General features: G+C 42.0%; 1 protein-coding gene across 1 annotated transcript in view; it reads right to left on the reverse strand.

The window, feature by feature from the left end:
- Positions 1 to 16699, reverse strand: part of MYO10 (myosin X) — a 166652-nt gene that overhangs the window by 69818 nt on the left and 80135 nt on the right. Inside the window, exons 4-8 of the mRNA XM_069808895.1 lie at positions 9227 to 9414; positions 2272 to 2406; positions 1162 to 1286; positions 240 to 253; positions 30 to 114 (exon numbers count right to left, since the gene is read on the reverse strand). Coding sequence (XP_069664996.1) covers positions 30 to 114; positions 240 to 253; positions 1162 to 1286; positions 2272 to 2406; positions 9227 to 9414 — 547 coding nt within the window. The remainder of the gene's footprint in view (positions 1 to 29; positions 115 to 239; positions 254 to 1161; positions 1287 to 2271; positions 2407 to 9226; positions 9415 to 16699) is intronic.

Below are 16699 nucleotides of genomic sequence, written 5' to 3' on the forward strand. Positions count from 1 at the left end.
GGTTGTGTGACTTGTGCTTTGCCACTCACCTTTCTCTCTCTCTTCTATCCCTGCCAGCAGAGCATAGAATATATGATAATTTCTTTCCCCGGGGTTTTGTCTTACTACACGATTCTGTCAAAGTAAAAAATAGTTTCCATTTAAGCAATCATTTTTAAGGAGAATTTTTTTATCCACAATTTCAAAGAAAATATTAAATCAAAACAAAATTAACTGAGCAAAAGCAAACATCAACTTACTTTTTCCAATAAATCTATAGTCAGGAAGAAAAACTTCAGTCAAGGAATAAAATAAAAAGCAATTAATGCACAAGCTATTTATAATCTTCCTTCTTTCATTTGAGACAATAGGAAGAGCATCACGGTCTTTTCTTACATCGTGCCTACTGCCATAACAAGATGAATAAAGTAGCAGCAATGATAATATTGCAGCAGTTCTAATACCAATGTGTTCCCACACCTCCTTCTCCTTCATCCCACCAAAACTGGACTTGTCATGCTCTGGGTTTTAAATGACACCTGCTTTCCTTTCCTTTCTCTTTTCCCTAAAGCTTGGAAACAGCTTTAAGGATGAAATTTGTCCCACTGCAAAAGCAGCGTATGTTCAAAACACTAGGTAGGATCCCCTTGGTATATTCCTCATCCCCACACCTCTGGTGCTCTGGTGGAGCTGGCCCATAGTCCAATTTTGCCAAATGCAGGACAAATCCAAGGATTTGACCCACCCAGGCTCACACTGCAGAAATTCAGCAGCTCTGCTCTTTCAAGCACTTTTCCAGAAAAGTAAGCAGCTTATCTTCGGGTCTAATAAATGATGGAAACAGCTAACAACTGAAGTTATCCGCAAGAACTCGGGCTGGTTTAGCTCACTACATAGAAACATGCACATGAGCTGTGCTAGCAGTAGCAATACAAAATCCTCGTCCTCCAAGAGTATATAAACCCCACCCTGCCACAAACGCATGTGTGCATGTGCACAAACACATGCAGAATTTGGTGTTACTGCTTCCCTTTCCCACCTACATCAGCTCAAGTTAATTGTGTGTGTTTCAGGATGGGCTGAAAGGACAGACAAGGGTGAGCCACTTCTCTCTCAGCCCTCCACAGAGGAGGTATGCGGGGGCTGCCCGCAAACAAGGGTAAAATCACCATACGAGGATACAATCTATAATTCTTCCTCCCTGAATGTTTCCTTTCTGACAGATGTTCAGCTGAATAAACTTCCCAAAGCGACTTGAGTTGTTGTTGTATACAGTCTTTGCATTGCCAAAAGCTTCCATAATTGGACTGTGAAAACACAGAAGAATGACAAGAGCGTTAACGTGTGACCAGCATGCCAACGGTTTCACATGGGACTGGTGAAAGGAATAGCACTCACTTCTGACACCCTCCTCAGCCACAACCTACGTAACTCAGTATTATCCTCAATTTATTAACAACGGGCATCTCAATTTTCTATCAAAAGATGCAAGTATTCAAGCAACAGGAAGATCAATAGTACCAAACTACTGTGCAGCTTAAACTCTAACTGCTCTAAAGATTCATGCCATTCTCACTGCAGTACTCAAATTACAGAAATAAGAAATCTCAGCACATGCAAATTGCTGGACAGATGTAGGGAAAATAGTCCTTGTCCTAAGGCAATTAAAAAGAATACTTACATCAAGATATAGCAGGTAAAACAGAGATGAAGGATGATAAACAAAAGTAATAGCATCTCAAACTGTCTTTGTTTTTAAATAGTTTAGAACCATGTGTTATTTCATTTAAACACTAAGACTTTTTTTTTTTTTGCTTGCATGGAGTGTGTCCAATTTATCTGATGCATTAACTCATCTGTCTTATCAGTTCTGCTTATCCTCCCTTTCCTCAGCACACTTTTACTATCTGCATACTTTATCCTCACCATGTTGTATCTTGTTCTACCTCATCCTCAGGCTATATAAACCAAACCAATGGTTTCTCCCTCCCATCACCCATTTCCCTCACTCTGATTATCTGGATTCAGCCCTAAACAAAAATGAAAGCCACCATTAAATCATCATCCATTTCAAAACTCTGCATCTTTTTGCTTCATGAAGATATATCACTTTGCTTACAACTTTCTAGAGCAGCCAGGTAATTTTGTTTAATGGACAATTTCCCCCTTTCCAATATTCATTTTGTTGTTCAGTAAATGCACCCACATCTTTAATTACATTGCAAGCTCTTATTTCAATGACAGGGCTTATGTCTTCTGGAAAAAACAGCTGTGTATTGAAAGATCTAGTACCTGCTCTCAAGAATAGCTTGCTCCACACAGGAGGTCTTCTCTCTGCAGGACAGCTCCAGCGAATGTTGGCTCATTGCAGACAAGAACTTGAGAATCAGCTTAGTGCTTTCTGTCTTACCAGCACCACTTTCGCCGCTGAAAGGAGAAGAGAAGGAAAGTGTTTGCACAGTTCCAGCTGCTGGGGGAAAAGCCCTCTGTCTGGCCAGCCCTCCAAACTCTTAAGTTACTGGAGGTCAGGAAGACTGGGGTGATTAAAAATGATACTCAAACAGCAACAGAATACTCCTTTGAGCTTGCTGAATGTGACATTCAACACAAAATGCAAGTTATCTTTAGACTTTATACCATCATTCAGACAGCATTTCAAGGCATTGATTGAGGATCTACACAACAACCATGAGGCAATGACAAGCCCTCTGAATACAAACAACTACAACTACACAACAATCCTCACTGACATGGAAAAACAAAGTCAGAACAAAGGCATGGCAACAGTTGGGGAGAAAGGCCAGAATATGAATTAAGCTGGGAAAGTTTGGGATTATGTTGCAGCAATCTAGCTAAGGAGGGAGCCCTGCTGTGAGAAGGAGGAGGTTAGAAACACCAATGCAAAATAACAGAACACAAAAAGGCTACTAGTATAATTAATACTGATATTCTTAGTGAGCAACATATTCTTTAAACAAACTTTTTATATGCCCATCCAAATAAACCAGATTCACAAGTTCAAAATATACAATTTTCACCTCTCATCATCATCAGAGATGTAAAATCTCTTATATTCACCCACAGCAGAACAAAGCTATTTGATAATGCTAAATTGGCATTTTAAAATAAAACTGTTAATAAGCAATCTTTCTCATACAAACAGAAGGCAATACACTCAATTTCTCTTCAAAACCAACACTCTAAAAAGGGAAAGTATAAATTTGGCTCCTTTCCCCAATATCGTTTCCCTTCAATTATGTAGCCTTATAATTAAAAACACACCGTGAGCCATTAAGAAACATAACTTGTGGTTAAAGTTTGCTTAGTTTGCTTACTTTTCATATGAAGTCATAGCATTATATCCTGAGCTGCAGCCTAATTCCTAGTTTTCCTAATTCCTAATTAAACTGTGCCTAATTCCAGTTTACTGCCAATGGAAGGAGGTACATTTTGGTCTTGTTCTACCCTTTTCATTGTAGCAAGCAGGAGTTTTATTACTGACTTTGATGGAGTAGAACTGGGCCTGTGGAGCAAGCTTAGTTTATCTGACAGTCTTTTGTTGTGCCATCGCTGAGTGGTGGCCCTGATGATTTTAGGTTACGGCAAAGTATAATGATGCTTTCAAGTAAAAAGCAAAGAAGAAAGGTACAGCCCAAGAAAGCAGCATGGCATTTTCCTGCAAATGAATGCCAGCAATTACAAAAATAATCAGGGAAGAAGCATTCAGAAAACATAATGAGATATAAGAGTTTTGTAGCTGAGATTTACATGTTTCCCAAGAAGAATCAGAGAGTCTTTAAAATGTTTCCTAAAACTTCATACAAGATATGCCACCCGCTGATATGTTCCAGCATGTATGATTCATCCATCATACTTATACCATCTCAAACAAATTCTGTAGTATTTTTAATTTAATTTTACCCTTGACGCCTGGCCTTTTCAGTATTTGTTCCCTTTCTCTTTGCAGGCCCTCACTCGCTCCTTTGCCAACAAAGCAAATACTTAATATTCCCTGTATTTAACACTCACTCCTTGTACAAAACATTTCTACTACTAGTTTTGAAAGAGCTTCACAAACCCTTGCATCACCCTTGTCTCCTGCAAAAAATCAAGTGATACATACCTCTTCCTGCCTAAATTTCCCCCCGCTCTGAGCAGCGTCTAGCTCAACAGTACAGATATGGGTGCCAAGGAGGACATGAGCTCTTTCACTGACACCATCCTTCCTCTGTCCCATGGTCTGGAGCATCTGTAGTTCTATGGAAGCTGAAAGTTATCCCACCGTAACTGAGAGCAATTCTACAAGTGAGATATTCAAAGCCGATGGAAAAGTATTTCCTGTGCCCATCTCTGGTACAGTTGATATTATGCACAATTATATGCTCTTGATTTTTTTCTTAGAACAGGAGCAGCTCATAACTGGGTCAGGCCAAAGATCTACCTGTCCAGTGTCCCATCTCTGACAGTTGCCAAATGGAGATGCCCAGGGAAGACATGCGATACTTCCCTTCTGTGTTCTTCCAGCTTCCAGTTATTTGCTGTTCAGAGGGTTCCTGATCTAAACCTGGTTTCTATGTGTCTTGTAGCCCTCAATGGATTTCTCTTCCGAGAGTTTCTAGCCATACTCCCTTAAAAAGCATATGAACATGTCGTCTTCTTTCAGATCTGCCTCCTATTAGCTTCAATTGATGTCCCTTAGTTCTTGTATTGGAAGGAGAAACCAACAACTCATCCCAGTGCTCACTCTCTCTGTTGTGCATGACTTCATGGATAGGCCCCCCCAATTCGAGTTGCCCGTCTCCATTAGCCATTCCTACATATGGAACCATCCTATACTTTTGATTGCTCCTTTTTGGTCACGTCTGAACCACCTCCAGTTCCACAAAGTCCTCCTGGATATCAAGCAAAGGGGAAAAAGGCTCGTGCAAAATACTCAAGACAGGAGCAAAGGATGGATTTACCCAGTGTTCTGTATTCATTTACTAGTAACTGTTCTACTCGGTTCAGTTTTACAATTACTACTGATGGCATAACAGTAAGATCTCACTCCTGCACGGTGTTGCTTGGCTCGGGACCCATAATTTTATGTGCATCAAGTTGGCTCTGCATTTTTCCTTTATAAAATGCTTTATAAAAACCAGTTATTATTAATAAAAGATGAAAATCAAGAACAAGCATGCTAAACTTTAAAGTTGTTTATTCAGTCCTACAGTACATACACTAACAGTAGGTTAAGTGGGATCAATGTTTCAGCCTCCTTAGAAAGCCTACGCCTACAAGAAGTTGCCGAGGTCAATAAAAGGGTGAATTTTTTAGTGCACAGCCAACCTTTCCAGCAACCTTTCCAGCCCATGAGTTTAAGTGCCCAGCTCATTCCACATCACTACATTCAGTATTGTGAATATATTAAACGTGACAGCAACCCACAAGGATAAGGCCCCCACTTAAGAGATCTCTAGACTTTCTCCATGACTTGTTCTACGCTAAGGGCAGAGCAGTCCGGATTCTGGACTGCCGCTGCAGAAAAAGGGGTCACCGAGAGACGCTCCTCACTCTGAAGGATGTAATGCGAGTGAGACGGTATCAACACTAGTCTAAATCACTTCTCAGTTCTGTCTGCTGGCTTCAAAATCCCCAAGACAGATACAGACAGACAAAATAGGACCCTTCAGCAAATACAGTTTGTCAAACACTCATGTGAATTTTGGTGTGTCAGTCTCATAAGAACATCTTCCCATCACAAGTCTGGGTCTCATCCAAAGAGTAGTTTGGTTCACATTGATTTTCAAGCTGAACAACAACAAAAATGCCAGGCTATCAGATGATAACAGAGAGAACAAACTGGTGTCAGACTGATTTCCCACCCGCAGCACTGACTTGAATGTCATTCACGGTGACTGTTGCTGCTCCTTCAACTGCTTTACACTTCTTTTTGAGTGCTTTAAAGTGGATCAACTGCCATTTTATCTGAGAGAAGAGCATGTGTTTGCTCGTGCACAGACTAGACCACCTTAAACAGAGCAGCAACAAAAAAACCGTTATTTTCCTATTCTTACAATAAAGTGGTGGAGGTTTGAACTTGGTCCCAACTTGTGAACATCAGATAATCATGGAGGAACTCAGTCCCTTCCCTACATCAGGACAAGCTGTTTGGCTAATCCTTGAGTAAGATGGACTCCCTTCATGCTCCTGCTGAGGCACCCAGTTGAAAAATCAGAAGACATTAAGATGATGTTAATTTCTTTTTTTTTTTTTTTTAACTGTGGTGGGCTTCCCCCCCACCCCCTGTTTTAAATAAAACTGGACTCTGGGTAAGGTTCAGATCAACATGAAACTGAGCATTCATTGATGTAGATGTTTTTGTTCACATGAAAACTCTAGTTCAGTAGCCAGATAAACAATTTTTAGCCTGGGAGCTAAATAGCATTTCACAACTGTGTAAATATTCTAATGCACAGCTTCTTCAGTGTGCCATTTTGTTGACATTTTAGGCTGCTAAGTCATTTTTATGCAGCATTATCATGAATTAAAATAAGCCTGTGTCACACAGACCGATAAATAAGCATGTTCGGATGACTCCATTTAATGTCATCTCTTCTGTATTTCCTTCCTTTTCACCTCTGGTTGGGGTGGTTACACTGGAAAAATAGTCTCGCATTTATATTACATTTTGAGTCACTACTGATGACAGTTTCTAATTCAGGTTCTTCCCTTAACCCTCTCAGCTTACCCCACCCAGACAAATATCCCAAGCATTTCAAAACAGTGGAAGCTTTTTCCACAGATTTTTGAATGCCATGCCTTAAGAAAGCAGCTCTAAACCAAAGCTGAGCTAGTTCTGGATGTCAGCAGGGGGCACTTCAAGTCCAGAGAAGCGTAAGAGAGCATTCAATTCCTCACCTCCTGGAGCTGTTACAACTTGCTACCAGAGTTTTTAGATCCCAAAGTTAGGAGCAGGTGAAACTGCCTATCAGAACGTGAAGCCTACGTGAACAATTCTTTCATTTTAGGTGGATGTAACTGTTTATGGTGTTTTCGTGATGCAACAAAATTTTCCTTTTATCAGCTCTTACATTAAATACAAGACCAGAATATTTGCCTGAATTCAGACACTGCAGAGCTCCACTTGACCATTTTTTTCAAATGCCAGTAGTAACCAAGAAAGCCTGACAGTGGCTTGTTGCAAATTCTAAGCTAGTAAAAGATGCAGGAATGACCAGGATGCTGCAGATGACAAGCATACTTCTGATGCCCCAAACTAAGTATGTAATCCCAGGGACTTTCCTAAACCTCATGACATGCCACTGAAAACCTTCAGTAATTTAAAAAAATCCTGCCTTGAGTCCTTTATAGATAGAGCAGATAATACTGTTTTAGGAAGTAGATTTGACTTTTTGGTTTTTTTATTTGAATTGCATGTTCCTTCAATTTCTGTAGGAACAAGATACCCTTATAAGGTTGTACTGTAGCACTTGTCTGAAACACTGAACTTACACAAATAATTGTTTTAATCCATGACCACAGTAAACAATTTTAAAAGTGACGGCTAATGCAAAACTTCTCTGTCTTATGGTTTTATCTGCACCAAGGCACATCGTTTACAGAGCAGGGACTGCTGGAAGCTCCTCTGGAACATCAGAGACTTCTGCTTATGTCCTTTTTAGGACACAACCTGCTTTTCTCTTGGCAGTTTCTGAGGAACTGGAAGGAAAGGTAAAATACTTGGGCCAGTACAGAATGGCAAAAATACCAACGGCCACCACCTACGCACCAGAAATTATTTCGGTCCCCAAAATTTCGGTGCATGGGCTGTTCACAAGTAACTCCCTGGCATTAAAACATGAAATCATGACTCCAGGCCAGCTATTTTCACATGACAAAGATCTCTGTGCATTTCATTTTTTCTTGGAGTGCCACCTGGACTCAGCTTCATATGTACCGCACTATGTATGAAATAATAAAAATGAGCAACATGGTTGAAGAAAGCTGAAAAACACACTTGGGCCCCTCTGCCTTTGTGCCGCTGCCAGGCAGAACCTGCCTAGAGGCAAGGGCAGGCGGGGACTGCGACCTGAGAGCTTGCAGAAATTTGGAACCAGACCTAGCTCTGTTGCATCTAATCCACATTTCTAACAACAGCTTGGGTTGTGCCAAATCCTCCTCTTATCCAGAAAGCCTTGCAAACCGGCCTGTAATCTTAGAGTGCCAGTACAAAGTGCCTACTGCAAAAGGTGCTGCTCGCACTCTGCCTCATCCCCTCTCCGCCCCGTGCTGTGGTCCTATGGCTGCCACAAGGGCTCCCGCGGAGGTTGGGAAACAGCTCAAATCGTGTCATCTTGCGTCTGAAGAGCTCGCCACGCTTAATTTGCGCTGCAGGAAGGCGAGAGCAAACGGGCTTAATCATAAAAACACTGCGAAGGCGAAGAGAGGAGAGGGAGGGGAAACACAAGCTCTCTCATCCCCTGCCCAGAGCCCGACGCTGGTGCCACGCTGCCCTTGCCACCGAGCTGCTCGTCCCGATCCGGCAGGCAAGGCTTCGGTTTCCCTGCCCGCGTACGAGCCAACGCAGCTGAGCTGGCAGGCGGCGGAAAGGGAAAAGAGCTGGCTGCGTTTTCAGCTCTTCTGGAGCAAGAAGGAAGGAGGAGCTGAAAGCAGCAAAAAGCTATTGAAATGCCAACTGCTCTCAACGTACATTCGGCAGCAGCGAGATCCTGAATACCAGTGACAGAGTGGATCAAACGGGAAGCTATTAAATCACCATTAAATTAAAGCATGACGAGATTAAGCAAGGAAGATTAATCAGGCAGAATTAAGTGGCTGAAATGTGGAGGGGTTTCTCTTTTGCTATTCTTATTTACCGCATTTCTTGAGACTGGTGGGTTATTTTTTCTTTTCCTCTCGATACAGGGTTCAGGGTCTAGTGGTGACAAACTACTGAGCTGCACAGGTATGTTTAAACCGGTGGGGAGACCACTTAGGGTAACATTAGATGGGCAAGCAGCAAAAAATGCACAAAAATACAGTAGATTCTTTCACTAAATGAAGTCATAAGATGGTAAGAAAAATTAACATTTTGCTAGAGGTCCACAGAATGATACAGAGCGAGTTCAGAACCCTCTCCCAAAACTCTGATGGTTTAAACGCCTGCTTTCTTTTAGAGTTCTCCTCTCCACGTGGCCCAAACCCATGCTCCTAAATCACCTCGGAAGGCTCACCAGCAGGGATAATTAAAGCAGCAGCCATTTACCTGATGAGGATACACTGGTTGTCATGACGCTTCCAAAGGCAGCGGTAGCACTCGTTCGCCACAGCGAAGATATGAGGTGCAATCTCTCCCATGTGGTGCTTGCTGTATCGCTCCACGGCAGTGCAGTCGTACAGTCCCGGGATGCTCTTGTAAGGGTTCACAGAGGCAACTATTGAACCAATGTAGGTCTGCAAGCAAACAGCCCCCCCAGAGTTGTTATTACACACGGGGTGGAACAGATTAACACTCTTCCCAAATGAAAGACAACAAATAAATGTTTGCAAAAGCCTAGCAATCCTTTGGATAAAGGTGGCTAGTATTTTTCCCTGCTTTCTTCCTTTCAACAAAAGCAACAGAAGGGCAAAAGTTGTTTCCACCTCCGTCATGTTTTCATGCTTACCGCACCTACGGCACAGAGCTTCTCAGCTGTAGGAATCCCTGCCTTAACACCGCTTACAGCTGCGCAGTAATGCCTACGAGCTCTAGCCCTCAGCTGCTTCTCGCACATTCTTAGGGACTCACTGAACTTGGTAAAAAAACCTGACAGTACCCCAAGTATTGCTGCAAAAGTCTGTATTTCCATGTAGAGTATCCAAGTCCTCCTCTGCTACTCGTTTTTAAAACAGAAGTATCAGACATTATGGTAGACACTAGCACCATTATATGGTAGCAGGCCTTAAGAAAAACACATGAACTGGCAGATGCTCCCAAAACACTGGGCTTCTGCAACTTTATTACTATTTTGATGTACAACAGCAGCTGACAAGGCATTAATTTCGATCTCATTGCAATGAGAGAGCACATCAGTTAAAACCACCCAGGTAGCAGCTTATGCCCATTCCCATCGCCTTAACTCATCAGGCTGTGGTAACATGATCATTCGCAACAGTCTATTCACAATGCTGTTCATTTTCTCTGTCACCCTCTATCCACTTCAATAGATTTTTCAAATAAAATCAAATTAAGTGAGGTAGGAGATAACATTAAGCATGTTATCTCCAGAATCTCCAGTACATTTCTGGGGCAAGTGATATCAACTGATACATCGCATGATGTGCGCGGAGTTACCGCTGTGATACTAATTTCATTTTGTGAAGCGCTCTGTCTGCAGTTACAGGCGGGAAGCCGACACCTGGCTTCAACAGCCCCGCTGCGGGCTTGCGAAGAGCCGGGCTGCGAAGCCTCCAGCCCTGTAACACGGTCCCCACGTACGGACAAGATGCTTCACCAGCAGTCGACCCTCTCGTCGCTGACAGGAACCAGCTGTGAAGCCGACGGCAGGACCGGAGCTCTCTTCACCTCCACAGCACCCTACCCAGCAAGGGCTGGATAAGGCGAGCAGCATCTTGCACCCGACAGAAACGCGGCCCCACGTGCGCTCTTCTCCAGCGAGCCACTGCGGGGGCACTCGCCAAGACCAGGGACCATCTGCTCCCCCACCTTCTCCTTTCCTCTCTGCCAGTCTCTTCCACATGTTTCACATCTACCTGCCTCCCTCTTCTTCTCCTTAATTAACACGTGATTATCGCTGTGTATCAGCTCTCCCTTCTCACCATTACCCTGCTGTTACGTTCCCCGTTACCCACCTGTTCGTCATCAGGCCCAACACAAGTAGCTGCTTTGAGCTTTTGCTAAGGGCACTACAGCAGTGTCCTTGAAATTAAGACAATTTTATTAGCTGCAAGGGGAATATTCCTCCTCACTGTAACTCAAGTACCTTTTACAGAGCTGTGAACTTCCAATCTGTGTGTTTTATGCAAACCCCCGTGCTGTGCAATAGCTCAGAAGGTTTCATCTAGAGGAAAGATACCATTTCAACACAAGATCGTATCGCGGGGCAATTACGGCACTGAGACAACAGCTTAATTTCCTGGGATCACCTCCTCTTGGGTTCTTAAATAACTAACCAGGAAGTCTCTGAGAACAAACTTCCTCAGTTTAATACATATTTCCGCACAGATTGTACGGGCAAAATTTTAAAAGGTTGGGTATTTTTTAAATTATGTGAATACAGTGCAAGCATGACCAATAAAAGAGACTGCTACAGATCCTCTTCTTTACCTTATTAAAGTCTGACTAAAGTATTACTACAATGTAAGAAGAGTAACTTGAGGCACGCCATCACAACAGATGCCACGGCAAAGAAGCAAATTAAAAAATCCCCACGAAACGTGATACCATCTAACTTTATAACCGTAAGCATCCACTCCATAGCTTCTGCACAATCAAGCACCTGATAGAACAACATCACCACGCTCCATGATCTTCCTGTGATAAAACACTGGCAAAACTGCAGCACCACTGGCTACAGGAGAAGCAAGAGAAGTGGCACTATTTCAAATGGTAAATCTCCTAAGAGGTGACAGCAGCCCACGTCTGCACAGACTCGCTTAACATGAGGCAGTCTTTCACATGGCTTAAGCATAACTTTTTAAAAATGATGTAAACACTTCCAGAACATTAGTCATTACTGCGACCAAGAAAAGGTTCTTATTAAATAAAGTCAGCTGGCTTCATTGCCTCATAATTCATGTAAGGTATCACAGAGAAAAAAGTCGTGTATTATGGCAATAAGAGAAACCTGGTGAATAGCAGGAACGATACTGGCAAAAACAATTCCTAAATCACCTCATGGAGTAGTGCTTAGGATGTGTCGCTATTGTAAAAATTCCTTTTCTCTCTCTTTTTCTTTCAGCAAAAACATGAAGAATCCCAACCTCTATTGAAATAGCTCCGATTCTGGGGTTCCAGTCTTCTGGTGCTCTGAGTATGTATTACCTCTTTGCAGAACAAGTTGAATGTGTGCACAAATTGCCACCAAATTATTATGATACAACACAGAACAAATTCAGGCCCTGAAAAAACAACTTCCTCACCCCAAGGCAAGATCACAAAATAGCTATCTCCTTCACAGACACAGTGAATCAGATTTATCACCTACCAAGTGTCATAATCCAACCCAGGAGCAGCCACAACTAGGTATTTGCACGGACTAACTGGGATTTAGCTGGCCCAAGCGAAAGTTCCAGCTTGACCCAATGTAGTTCAGCAAGGTATCGATGAGCTGAAACAGCACCGTTATTAAAAACTATTCCCATTATTTAGAAGTCCCCATTAAAAGACAAATCTTCCCAAAGTCTTTGTAAACCTCCTGTGGGATACTCAACAGCAGCAAGATCTGCTGCAAGAATCATTTCCTACATCACCTCCAGGCTTACTATTGTTCCCTTCCAGTAAGCACCACACTCTCTTACTAGCAGCAATATTTTATAAACAGTAGATCCTACTCCCGCTAGCGTCTACCCTGGCACCTCTAAGAGCCACAAAGTCAGGGATTTGACGCGCGGCACGACCTGCACCCACGTGCAGAAGAGCCCCACTGCACCACATCCCTGTGCGCAGGGCTCTGCTCTTCCTCCCCTTGGAGGGCAGGCTTCCCGCTGTTGCAAGTGCAAGCACCTCAGCAGCAAGTTGAACCGGTGTAAAGATACAGAAAAAAAAAATGCAGGGCTGTTCAGCGGATGGGTATTGTCCCCTGAATGCTATTTCTGCACCAGGCATCTTCATATGGCCATTTAAAGCGGTTAACAGTCAGAAGGAGGATCTCTAAATTACTTTATTATGCTAACATCAGAAGGCAGCCATTTGGATGAAATTTCAGAAAAGGTGTTTTCACATGAGAATGTCACTTCCACTTTGCCTAAAAGAGAGTGAATTTAATTTTCTCTTTGTTCTTTGCAGTTTCTAATCTGATTCTCGCAGTCAATAATTACTTATTTTAATGAAAGCACTCCAAAGCAGTTATGAATAGGAAAAACACTCACGCATCTGCCAGAGCCCTAGCAAGCGGACAGGACTTCTAAAGATTTCCAGCTGAAATAATTTGAGGGGTTATTTCAGAGAAATACTGTGTAGAGCTCCTATCACAAGCCTGACTTCTTAAATCCGTGGCAATGAACAGACAGTTTACTTTGCTCTGTTATACAACCAACTCAACACTTCAGACAGAACCACACACGAACTCCTGAATTACTTTGTTACAGACCAAACCAGCAACAACTTGTTATCAGATCACTGCTAATGTATTTATTTAAACCCAAGAATAAATGGAAGTTGAGTTACTCAGCCTCAAACCCAATGCAGCGCTTTGATTACCATATTAAAAAGCTGGGCTCCTTTTCCACTTTCAAATTTTTACTGAAATTTTACATTGGTAATGCATCTCCCAAAACACTTTTAGTAACAAACCACAGACACTCCTGCTCCCTCCCTTTTAGCACAAAAAGAGGAAATAGGGTTGTTTGCTGATCCTCTAAGAGGACTTTCAAAATTAGAAATTCAAGCCCTGCCTTCTCAGCTAGACATTCAGTAAGGTAATGGCATCGCAAGAGTCAAAATGAAAGATGTACTTGAGAAAGGAAGAGATTTTTCATCAGTTCTCTGAATGCCTTTTTTGTTTTGCTTGTTGCCTTCTGATAGCAATCAGCTTTGAACCTGTGTCTTGAAGTCACCCCAGACTTCTTCAAACACTCAAAAACAATTAGTTCTTTAACACAGTTCAAGAGCTCACAAAGATTTCTGATACCCACAGAAATACTCTAGAAAAATCTTGCAATGGTCAGCACAGTCCTCTCCAACATGAGAGGTTGTGTTTGTTTTTTTACGGAACCACAATCAGTTTACTTTAGTTCGATACCAAATTTAAACGATGTAAAAAGCTTTACTGGTTAAAATACACTTTTCCAAGTTAGATTAAAATTACAAGAAACAAGTTTGTAGTAGATGAACTAAATACAGTTTGAAATGTCTTTCTTTCCCACGTAGAAAAGGCTTTTAGACTAAAAGAGGGAAAAGTAGAATAAGAAATCTGCTGTTCAAAATTTTTTTTCAGGTTCTCTACATAGAAAAAGCAATGAAAAAGGAAATGGCCCTAATGCAAGATCACTTCATTAATCCTATAAACCAAACATACTAAATATATCAGGACCACCTTGCTCTCCATCTTCGTCCCTTCACAGATGTTTTTTGGGGTATATCCGTTCAGGTTTGCTTCTTATCCAGCAACCACCCACCTTCCACTTCTTGCCTTTTATGTCAAGACTTCTGCACCTCCACAACAACTTTTCTGCTTCTGAGGATTCTTCGTGATTTCTGTGTTTTACCCAAGCTTGCTCTTCCAATGTAATGTCATCAATTTTATCCTACATTGTTTTTCTCATGACCTCCTTTCACCCTCTACATCAAGGTACCCATCAGTACTTCCCAGACTTCGGGCATCTGAGACAACCCATTCCTCCTCCCTTCTTAAATAAATAAATAGAGGACAAAAAGCAGGGTGGGGGGAAAGGACTTGTTTCAGGCTTTGCATATCTCATGCTATGGGGTGGGGGAGAGAAGGCAGGAGCAGGCTGGAAGACTCTGTTAAAGGGCATTATGTGCTGCTCCTGAACTAAGTCTTTGATCAACAGTAACAACAGAAACTAAAACTGCTTGCGCTGTTAAAACAGGCACAAGGAGACTGCAGTCCTCAATTTCTATCATTGTGTTTCCTCAATGACACCAAAAATCAATATATACTTCACAACCTGGTACTAGAAATGTTGGAACTGATCAAATACAGAAATAAGATGTTTTGTTACAGATACATATATTAACATTGAGAAACAGCACTTTGTCCAACTCTCTTAAGAGCGTTTTCAACACTTCCTGCTTTGTGACAAGAAAAATCTATCTCATTAAAGAAACAAAAGCATGTTTACAGATACCTCAAAAATTATGTTTCTGAGTAACCCCTGACTTTCCTGGAGTCACTTAAGGAACTGATTCTATGTCTGAAAAGTAAGGGTATTTTTTTTAAAAAGGGTTATTAGTATCAACCTGACAATTTATTCAACAAGCAGTATTTTCTGGGCTTACCCTTAATATATGGGAAACTTCAAATAAAACTGCAGTGCAACTGGCTGACTAGAAAGCTACTTACATGTCACTTTTAGACAACACATGGAAAAATATTTTTATCGCTGTTCCACACAACTTGTGTGTCTCTCGTACCTTTACATCATCACAGCTACAGTAACTTTACCGAACTACAATGCCAGTGCTTTCACAGAACATGCAGAGGCAGACAACATTTGAGAGACCACAAAACAGCCGCCAAACTTTGTTATGGTTTCCACACCAAATTTCAAGGTGTCAGGATGCAAAACCTGGGAACGGAAGAGTTTGCTCCACACTGGAGATACAGCCTCTGTCATTCCTAGTTCTCTCAGGTAAAGGGATTGACGGAAATCATGACTGAGTTTATTCTGAGGAAAAGATAATTAGGTCAACCACCACATACACGTCAGCATAAAAAGGAGAAAGATGGCTGGGCCATATTTTGGCGTGCTTTTCGGGGGAGGCAGCAGAAGGGGCAAGGGTATGCCATAAACAGGATGATAATTAATGCCCTTGTTCTTGGTAGGATCTCGATTTATCCTCACTGTGGTAAGTATACCCCATCTTTCAGCTAGTCCCATGCTAATTTCAGTGGGACAGAATCCAGTTGTGCCTCTAAATTATAAACTAAAAAGTCTGAAGCCAAGCTCCTTTCTTAAAAACCATAATCAAAGTGAAGCACTAAACTACAAGTTTAGATGTTTTCAACCAATCAAGCCGTTTCTAAGATGGAAATGTCATACTCTGTAATCATCTTTACATGCTTGGGCTTCTGCAGCCCTCACCATGTTTGATGACTCACGGTGGGTTTCCAACCACTCAAATTTACATCATCTTTGCTTTTCTTTATCTCTGTGTTCCTTGTCAATGAGCACAACATTATGACCCCTAAATTGTCTTTTTTGCTCCTCAAGGTCAATTGTAGAATTGATTGCAAAATGAGCTGTTTCTAAACACACAGGCCACACTACAAATGCAAGAGTTAGCATCTATAGGAGAAGACCTCTAGAAGGGGACCAGAACACAACAGAGAATGTCGCTATGAAGATCAAGTGCCAACAGGCAGCAACCTACATTCAAGACCCACCTACTAAATGTTCTGCTTGTCATTGTTTTTGAAAAGCATCTTCTCAGGCACGTTCACACTGCTTAGCTATGCTTCCCATGCACTTCAGTCCATGATGCAAGCTGCAGCAGTCTCTTCTACCAACTACCTCCCTGGTGGCCTTTTCCCTTCCCATGCTGAGCACAGGTCGGATCCAAGGCATAACAGAACAAGACATTTCCAAAGCCAGGCTTTATGCTTGTTTTCACTGGCACAGTTCACAAGAAGATTTTGGAATAATTCTGGATTTTTTTTAAAATGCATGATTTCAGATGATCAGAGGCAACTGTTGGGCAACAGCACACCCTATTACATGCATCCTTGTCTCTCACGTTGACCCTTCAACCCAACTAATGTGACCTTAAGCTTCCCTTGGTACAAGAGTATTAAGCAACACTGTCCTGTTCCCAAGCCCCTCCAAGGGCAAAGGT

The sequence above is a fragment of the Haliaeetus albicilla genome, chromosome 21 (assembly GCF_947461875.1).
Source record: "Haliaeetus albicilla chromosome 21, bHalAlb1.1, whole genome shotgun sequence".
NCBI classification, from domain to species: domain Eukaryota; kingdom Metazoa; phylum Chordata; class Aves; order Accipitriformes; family Accipitridae; genus Haliaeetus; species Haliaeetus albicilla.